At 35.5% G+C, this 9,709-nt stretch overlaps 2 protein-coding genes across 4 annotated transcripts; one reads left to right on the plus strand and one right to left on the minus strand.

Moving 5' to 3' along the window:
* The first annotated feature begins 800 nt into the window (after nucleotides 1–800).
* Nucleotides 801–3,077, plus strand: EMRE (Essential MCU regulator). Its single transcript, XM_089471019.1, has one exon. The coding sequence runs from the start codon at nucleotides 974–976 to the stop codon at nucleotides 1,268–1,270; it is 297 nt and encodes a 98-aa protein (XP_089327145.1). The 5' UTR covers nucleotides 801–973; the 3' UTR covers nucleotides 1,271–3,077.
* Nucleotides 2,759–9,656, minus strand: pAbp (poly(A) binding protein). Of its 3 annotated transcripts, none has more exons than XM_089471010.1 (6): nucleotides 9,514–9,656; nucleotides 7,807–7,991; nucleotides 5,388–5,860; nucleotides 4,275–5,319; nucleotides 3,893–4,200; nucleotides 2,759–3,824 (listed from the first exon to the last, which is right to left on the minus strand). In XM_089471010.1, the coding sequence occupies exons 2-5, from the start codon at nucleotides 7,970–7,972 to the stop codon at nucleotides 3,947–3,949; spliced, it is 1,938 nt and encodes a 645-aa protein (XP_089327136.1). In that variant the 5' UTR covers nucleotides 7,973–7,991; nucleotides 9,514–9,656; the 3' UTR covers nucleotides 2,759–3,824; nucleotides 3,893–3,946. The 3 variants fall into 3 exon arrangements, with proteins under 3 accessions (XP_089327136.1, XP_017866468.1, XP_089327135.1); XM_018010979.2 differs by lacking the exon at nucleotides 9,514–9,656 and adding an exon at nucleotides 8,628–8,824 and having other exon boundaries at nucleotides 7,807–8,017; XM_089471009.1 differs by lacking the exon at nucleotides 9,514–9,656 and adding an exon at nucleotides 8,628–8,822.
* Nucleotides 9,657–9,709: the final 53 nt, after the last annotated feature.

Below are 9,709 nucleotides of genomic sequence, written 5' to 3' on the forward strand. Positions count from 1 at the left end.
TTTCCATAGAAAGTTACTCGACTCTAAAATACCTGTACTATAAAGAGGAAGATAGAGTATGGCAAAAATCGATCTAACTATCGATCTATTAATAACACATAAATTATTACTTAAGTTGTTTATATACTAAGATCAACAAAACGTCCTACACAATTTTCATAATCAGCAAAAAGTATTTACGAGTGCGCAAAACAGAAAGCAGCTTCACAAAATAAATAAATAAATAACCTTGCTCTACACTCATGTAGTCCCAAGTCTTTGAATATGTAATTAAGTTTTGTTTGCGCGTATGCTCAACGCATATTTATTTCTTTAATCATTATTTTAGATAGTAATGTTGCATTTTAATGCATTGACAGTTTATATTTACATAAAATAAATCTTATTTGATATTCTATTAACCAACATCTATATTAGTAAAATATAAGAAATAGAAAAAAAAAAACAATCTTAATACGCATAGAAGCGAAATCAATGGCTATTCAAACGTGTAACTTTTACTAGATGAAAGCATATACATATATATATATATATATATTTATTTATACACATAAAGAAAAATGTAACAAATGAGCATATATATGAATATATATATTTAAGAGCTCTGCATATATACACACAAAAACACACACCTATAAGCTGTACATCAAGAAAAACAGTAATAAAGCAGTTTTATCTAAAAAACAAACTTGTCGTATAATAATTTAAATTACGCGCTCTTCATCTGCTGCTCAACACTGAGTTTTATCTTCTAGACAGCTGATTCAACGATACTTGCTGTATTCTTTAAGCCAAAAGTATCGGTATCGATTTTTGCTCACGAGCCTCGATGCTATGAATAATTGTCATCACCTAACCAACGAAGATTCATCTGCTCGGCGTTCATATATATTAAGTGTATAATTACCAAACTACTTACATTGCTAGCTCAAAGTATTGAAATATATATAAGGCGTAAATAAAGTGCACAACCATGATTGTTTCGCGATTAGCGTATCCCCTCAATGGAGCATTGCGACAATTAGCCCAACAAGCTGCCCGCAGCAATAACAACAGCAACAACATTGTTCGTCGTCAAATGTCGGGCATAGTGTACCGTAGCGGTGCCTTCAAGCCAAAGCCAGAGGAAATGCCCTTCGGACTGTTTGCTATACTATGTGCTGTGATTCCTGGACTCTTTGTGGGGGCCACCATTAGCAAGAACGTGGCGAACTTTCTAGAAGAAAATGATTTGTTTGTGCCATCCGATGACGACGATGATGAGGACTAAGTGTGCGCAACGGGAGCGATAAATGGAGCAAGCTCTTGTCAGAATTGGATTAGCCAACATCTTATAGTCTGCTTACCTCAGTTAACGCAACAAGGCCAAAACTTTACTCACTAACATTTTTCATTGTTACTATTATAATAGCTCTAAGATTAAAGATTCAATTTTTCGTACCTTTGTTATTTCGAATCCAATTTAAAAAAAAAAATCTACAAATATTTCAATTATTTATTCAAGTATGATTTAAAACTTAATAACTGCTAAGTTCTCTTAATAAAGACGATTGTTATAGCAAAATTAAATAAAATTGTTGAAAAACAAAGCATGTGATATTTGTTATATAAAACACGCGAATGATATAAAAATAACTCAATATACATATAGATTTATACGCACAGTTCGATTTGTGCGATCCAAATAAGGGTGATATATCCATTATCCAAGATTAAGCTCCCAGCTTTGCAGCCTTACAATTCATTTCTCTTTGGCCGAAACGGATTTTAAGAGATCAATCTCCTTTTTCCCCAGCTAAAATAATTGAAATGAAATAACTTTGTGTTTTGCCGAAGTGGAATTTTATTTAATTAAATTTTCAGGGTGTACAAAGTTGTGGCTGTTAATTTGTTAATTTTGTTGACTGCGCTGTGCAGATTGATTTAAATATTATTTTAATTTGACAATGTTTGCCGTGCAAGTGCACAGCTTACAAAGTGGAATCCAATCAGTTAACAAATAGTTTGGAATTATGCAAATTATTTGCTTAACATATACCTGTAATATATATTATGTTTTCAAGTGTGTGTGTGTGTGTGGTTGATTCTGTAATTATATTTGATAAAAAGTATATTTTGGTTCGACTCCTTCAGCAATGTCATCACAAAAAAAAAAAAATCAATCTGAATATTCCAAATCGGGTTTCGACTTTTTAATATTTTTTTTTTTTTATATTTGTAATATTTTTTGCAGCAGTTTGCGTATAAATGTATTTTTTTTTTTGTATTTTGCAATTTTTTCAAATGTTTTTTTATTTTTTCACTTTATTTAATAAAAAAATATGAATTTCACTTCATGCGCTACATGGGCATGGCCTATTCTTTTTATTTTGCTTTAATATACTCGTATGTATGGTGTAAAAACATCTAACAAAAGGCTGAACGCAAATAATAAAAAATAACTTGGCGTCCCGCTTGTTTTTTATTGTTTGCTTTTGTTTTAATATATGTATGTATATATATATTTGCAAGTTGTAATTTTTTTTATTTTTAATTCATTTTTTATTAAACATAAAAATTTTGCTTGATCGCACTTCTCCCATCAAACTTTTCACGTTTGTTCCGCGCTTTAGCGCCCTCATGTTTCCGTGAACTTTTCATATATGATATATATATGCATATATGTACATACTTTTTTTTTTGGGTTTTACATAGATTTTGCAATTTTTTTGTATAATTTTTTATATTTTATATTTGTTTGTTTTTTAAAAATTGTATCTTTTTCTCAACGTATTTATTACTGTTGGTTTTCAAAGTAGCAAAAACTTGACTCTCATATTCTTGCGGTTTGTTGTTTGTTTTGTTTTATTTTTTTTCTCCTGCTTTAGCTCTTTACCTCTCTTGTTTACTTTTACATTTTTTAGTTTTTATTTATTTTAACATTTTTTGCAATTTTTTTGTATTATTTTTTTCATCTTTTTTAAAAGTAGCTCTTTTCTGTTGAAATAACAGAAAAATGATTACATTTGACTTTCATATTTGTTTGGATGTTGAAAAGTGTGAAAAATAAGTGTGTGAAAATTATTTCAAAAAGTGTTTTGTATAGATGTAACAAGAAACTTGCCGATAAGGCTAAACATATCAATCATTTGCCTACTTTTTTCGTTATTTGCATTTATATCATTTATTTTGCATTTTTGCGCATACAAAATAAATATTTCAGTTTAGGCAAAAAAATTAATTTTTGTATAGATATATATTTTTATATATACGTATTGATGCATACATATGCATGCATATATAAATGTAGATATGCACACACATGTATATAAACATATGTATATATAAATATATATATGGAAAATGTTTTGATTTACACATTTTACAGTGTGTGTGTGTATATGTGTTTTTTTTTCTTTTTTCATTTTAGTTTGAAAAATCCAAAAGAATGAAAAATATATACATATATATATAAAAAACATCTGCGCCTGTTGCATTTCTTGTTGTTGTAAGCAGGTAGGTGATTCCCTCTGCGATGTGGTCTTGCGTTAAATGCGTTCGAAATTAAATGATTGAAATTGATATTATTTGTCGTTGCCCTATCGGTATTGAATAGATACTCGGTTTCTCTCTTATTCATTAGCCATTCAAGTTTGTTGTTCATCTTGTGTTTCTTGTTGTGTTATTCGCTGCGTTTTTTCTTTGCTTGAGCATCAATAAGCGAATGCTTGTTCCTATTTTTGTTTAAGATTTTGTGTTTCTGTTTGAATTTTTTGAGTTTTTTTTTTTTTTTTTTTTTCTTTTTGTTTGTTTTCTTGAATTGAAAGTAAATGTTGGAAAAAAAACTGCAAAAGGAGATCAAGAAAATTATTAGATAAATATATAAACGTTTAAACTATCATGATTAGCTTACATTTTTGGGTGTCGAGTGATTAGTAAAAATTTTAATCCGCTTTGTTTTTCGAGCTTAGTTAGCTGGCTCGGTGACACGATGCACCTGGAGCACAGCGACAGCCTCCTCCACCTTGGCCTTGAGTGCCTCCTGATCCTCCAGCATGTGCAAAAGCTCAGAGTTCTCAATTTCCAACAACATGCCAGTGATTTTGCCAGCCAATGTGGCATGCATGCGCTCAATCATCGGATACAGACGTTCGCCCAGAATTTGTTTCTGTTCTTGGGGCTTGGCATTAGCCAACAATGAGGCAATGAGCTTCTCTTGGTCTACAAAAATTGAAATAAAAATATATAGATTACAATATATTTGCAAGCTGTTATGAACAAGTCTGTGTAATTACTTTTGCCCTGCAACTGCGATGGCAATGGCTGTGCCTGCTGCATCTGTTGTACTGGAGGGTTGCGCATGTTCGAGGTGTACTTGTAGCTCGCAGCACGCTGCTGAGCACCGCCAGCAATCTGTGCACCGGCGATCTGCATGTTGGGAGCGGCCACCGACTGTTGGCCTGTAATGGCGCGAGCACCGGAGCTGCGCATATTATTGGCCGCAGCGGCGGCAGCGGCAGCGGCGTGTGTGCCCTGCACTTGGGGCTGGGTGCCACGGGCACCGGCTCCGGACTGACGGAACTGAGTGGGCACAGCTCCGGCTGCACCCTGGAAGCCACCGACAGCGGCAGCGCCAGCAGCGGATGCGGCACCGGCCTGTACACTTTGAACAGCTGTAGCGGGACGCATCTGTTGCTGGGCCCAGCGTGGCGTGCTGCGCATCGGAGTGGTAATCTGTGGGCCAAAGAAACGCTGGCTGGGTGTCATTGTGGGCACAAAGAAGCCGCCAGCAGTGTTTGGCGGGAACAACTGTCCCAACTGCTGCATACGCATGCCAGTCATGTGACGCATGTACTGTGAGGCAAGGTGTGCCTTGCGCTCCTCCTTGCGTTGGGCCAGTGCCACGTACAGGGGCTTGCTACCTATCACACGGCCATTCAGTTCAGTCACGGCACAGGTGGCCTCATTGGGCGAGATGAAGCAAACAAATCCAAAGCCTTTGGAACGGCCCTCCTCGTCGGTCATGACCTTTGCTGATGTGATGGTTCCATACAGCGAGAACTCCTTGCGCAGGCGTTCATCGTCAATGGAATCGTCCAGATTCTTAACGTACAAGTTGACGCCAAACACAGACTCGTGACGCTTCTTCTTGAGCTCCTCGAACTTGCGTTTCAGCTCCTGCTGACGCTCAGCCTTCTTTTGGGCACGAGCAACGTACAAAGTTTTGCCATCGCCCATATCCTTGCCATTGAGTGCCTGCACAGCGGCCTCAGCGGCTTCTGTTGTTTCATAGGCCACGAATCCGAAGCCCTTGCTCTTGCCATCTTCCTTGGACATGACCTGAAAATCAATTAAAATTTAAATAAAAGCATGTAAAATATTTGGTATGACGCATTCTGTTAACATACTTTGTAGCTGGTAATCTTGCCGTATGGCTCAAAGAATTCCTTAAGCTTCTCATCATCAAAGTCCTCGGTGAAGTTCTTTACGTACACATTTGTGAAAAGCTTGGCCTTCTCGCCCAGCTCCTTCTCGCGCTCCTTGCGTGGAATGAATTTACCGACGTAGACCTTTTTGCCGTTGAGCAACATGCCGTTCACCTTATCGATAGATGTATTGGCTGCCTCCTCTGTCTCAAAATGCACAAAGCCATAGCCCTTGGAAGTGCCCTTCTCATCGGTGGCAACTTTGCAGCTCAAAATGTTACCAAAGGCGGAGAAAGTGTCATAGATGGCCTTGTTATCAATTGCCTTATCGAGGTTCTTGATAAAAACGTTGCCAACTCCGGACCGACGCAATGAAGGATCGCGCTGCGACCACATAATGCGTATGGGCTTGTCGCGAATCAAATCAAAATTCATTGTATCCAGGGCACGCTCAGCTACAAAAAAGGAAAAGGAAAAAATTAAAATGACGCAATTCGAATTAATTCTTGGAAATAACAATAATCAATATTGCACATGGGGTAAATATAAATATTTTAAAAAATATATATAATTAAAGTAAATAGGCAAGATTATATATTTATACACTATTTGAAATCTGTAACGCTTCTGTTTTTGTAAATGATAATTTGAGACATTTACATGGTAAACTGCGTTATTTGATTTGGCAACTTTGAATCTTAATTGTCTCAAAAAATAATAATTTGACCAACCAATGGGTATAAGTTGCCATATTTAATAGTAATTATATTGATATCTAGGTAAGTGTAACGCTTCTACTTCTATAAATAAGAATTATTGACTCATTTATATGGTAAGTCACGCTAATTAATTTAGCAACTTTGAATCTTAGCTGGCTCAAAATGGGATTATCTGACCGACCAATGGGTATAAGTTGCTAAATGTGATTAAAGTCTAATATCCTTATTAATAGTGTAACGCTTCTACTTCTATAAATAAGAATTATTGACTCATTTATATGGTAAGTCACGCTAATTAATTTAGCAACTTTGAATCTTAGCTGGCTCAAAATGGGATTATCTGACCGACCAATGGGTATAAGTTGCTAAATGTGATTAAAGTCTAATATCTTAATTAATAGTGTTACGCTTCTACTTCTGCAAATAAGAGTTAATGACTTATTTACATGGTAAGTCACGCAAATTAATTTAGCAACTTTGAATCTTAGCTGGCTCAAAATGGGATTATCTGACCAACCAATGGGTATAAGTTGCCTAACTCACCCTAACCTAACTTCAAAGAGAAATAGAAATTTCGGAAATGCAAACGATTCATAACAGACGCAGACAGTTCAGTAAACTTAGCGGAATGCGACGATGCGATGACTACGCTTTCACACACACACACACACACACACACACACACACAGTCACACACTAAAACCAGGGACGGTGCCTTAATTCAATAAAACTCAAAATGTAAACGACCTTTTGGCAGAGAGATCAACAACAATAGCTGAGCTTAGCGTAGTTTCTGTAGTGGTGAAAGTTTAAGTTTGTTTTCGTTATGTGCGTAAAAACAAAAACTGGCATGGTTCAATGTCGTCTTAATATACTGGACTTAGGCATTCCAAGAATTTACACGTGTTAATGAATGAATGCACAACACTGGTATTACATGGTGACAACGGCCTTGCATTTTACATAAAAAGTGAAAGCAAAACAAAAAGACGTTTCACTCACTTTTGGATATGCGAAGTGGAAGCGTAAAATGCTGCCAAAGCGACATTCAAAGTTTAATGTAAAAACGTGCAAATATTTGCTAATCATATATAACCTATAAATAGATCGATAAAAGAAAAAAGAGAATAAAACAGGGTATAAAACACTACTCAGCCAGTTTCTCAAAATGTTAAATAAACAATAAACACATGTTTATGGAGACACACACACATGTATATAAGCATGCTCTCTCTTATACACACACACACATGCAATCTCTGCCAACAGCACTTGGAAACAATAGTTGCAAGGCAAAACTGACGCCATTGCGAGATTGCAACAGAACAAAACAGGGCGCGGTGTGGTTCTGTGTGTGATAAGCCATTGTTAAAAAAAAAATTACAATAAATATGCATATAAATTGCAATTTGTAAAGAAACTTCTAGTTCTGTGATGATTAGTCACTGAGAACCAGCTGTTTTTCTTCTCCTTTTTGCTTGCTCTTTCACTTTCAGACACAAAAACTGGAATTCACACATACACATACACAAAAGTATGATAGCACTTTTGCTGTGTCTGTGTGTGCGCACAAGAAAATTGCACACGTGTTTTTATACTGCTTTCATTGTACGAGTCCACATTGGACAAAGTTTATATGTATTTGTATTACAATTACAAATTTATAATTACTGATTACTCACCATCGGCTGGCTGCTGGAAGTTCACGTAGGCATAGCCCAATGAGCGACGGGTAACAACGTCGCGGCAGACACGAATGGACAGAACTGGACCAGCAGAGGAGAATTTCTCAAATAGTCCCGCTTCGTTGATGTCCTGGTGTAAATCACCCACGTATAAAGAAGCCATTTTTGATGATTAGGTCCTCCTGGTATTAATAAACATATATTTCGGCTGTAGATCGATTATTACAAATTATGGGTAGATATCGTGCAGAGCTTTGATAAAGTTTTAGCAAGTATTTTTGACAGGAAAACAAAAGTTGCAAAAACTAATTTTATAAAAGCAAAAACTAAGCGGCGTGATTCTCGCTCTCTGCTATTCTTTTTTTTTAAGTGAGTGCGTATTTCTATGGCAATACTGACGCATGTGACAGTTGAACGGCGGTCGATTGGTCGACATGGCAACACTGCGCGGCGGCATAGGCATGTGCTTTGTTGTTGCTGTTTCCTTCTTTCACAGCCCAATACGAACAGACAGAAAGCATGTTGGAAAATTTCCACATGCATACGCACACACACATATATACAAAAACACACAAAAACGCTAAGCTCGCATTAGAATTATTAAATGTACTCCATTTTAAATATATAATCTTTTATAGTCAACTCAACATGCAAATCATACAGTGGGCTGGGTCTTTGTTCGTTTTCTTTAGCAATTTACTGCGCTCTGTTTGGACGACAGCTTACGTCGCCATCTTGCGTGGCACATGAATCACATTTCACAAGAAAATTTTAATTTTGCTTTGCATTGGGAATTTTGCAGTAGTATTTGTACTTACGTTTTCAGCACTTGCTCGAATTTTTTGCTACTTTTTACAATTTTTTTTGTTGCTTTTTATATTTTTTTAATTTTTTTTTTTATTTTTTAAGTTTTTTTTTTCTTCACAAAAAATATGTGATAAGTCGTGTGCTAAGCGAAACCACGACCGCTCACTTAAACGGACTCTACTCGACTCGCCGCATTCACTTACTAGAACGAGGGCAGAAAACAGCTCGTTACATTTGACACTCGCTTATCGATAAGTCAGTGGTTTTAGTGACTGTCAAATATTAATTCGATATTATCCAACACTGATTCTACAAAGTCAATGTTAATTTTTTTTGTATCAATTTTTCCCCGCAATTCGCCCATTTTGAAAATTGACGACTGTCATGCGAAAAAATTAACAATTTTACTGTCAGAAAATATAAAATTTTGTTGACGGAAGATGTGCAACTTTTAATTAGCGGCAAAAACAAACCGATTTTTTATAAAAAAAAATATACTTTTTTTTAATTTATGACAAAGAAAACCCGAATGCATATTATTGGTTATTAATTATTAGTATTACTGCAATAGTTATGGCGGGCTCACAGACCAGAAACTTTCAAATATTTATATTGACAACTGACATGCGAAAAAAATATAAATTTTCCTGTCAAAATATATACATAGATTTTTTGGCGGAAGATGTGCAACTTTTCATTAGCGGCAAAGAAAAATCCGATTTATTTAATAAATATACCCATTTTCATTTATACCAAAAAGAAACCTATTGCGTATTATTATTAATCATTAATATTACGACAATCGATTTGGAGGGCTCAAAGACCAGAAGATTTTAAATATTTATATTTGCATGTACATATGTATGTAAATATACCTTGCAATTTAATTATACTTACCAACGGTCACAGACGCGGCCTTGCAACGGGAAGTGCGGTTTATAAGTACGCCTCGAGAGACAAAAGGGTTTCCTTATATATTTTTTTTTGTTTTTTAGAATGCACACGAACAGAGAATTAAATTTTTTTGGTTTTTTATATTTTATACGAAATAAACAACACTCAAACAAACCGAACAAAAGACTGCATCGAACCA

The sequence above is a fragment of the Drosophila arizonae genome, chromosome 5 (assembly GCF_054131065.1).
Source record: "Drosophila arizonae isolate 15081-1271.41 chromosome 5, UAZ_ARI_1.0, whole genome shotgun sequence".
Classification (NCBI taxonomy): domain Eukaryota; kingdom Metazoa; phylum Arthropoda; class Insecta; order Diptera; family Drosophilidae; genus Drosophila; species Drosophila arizonae.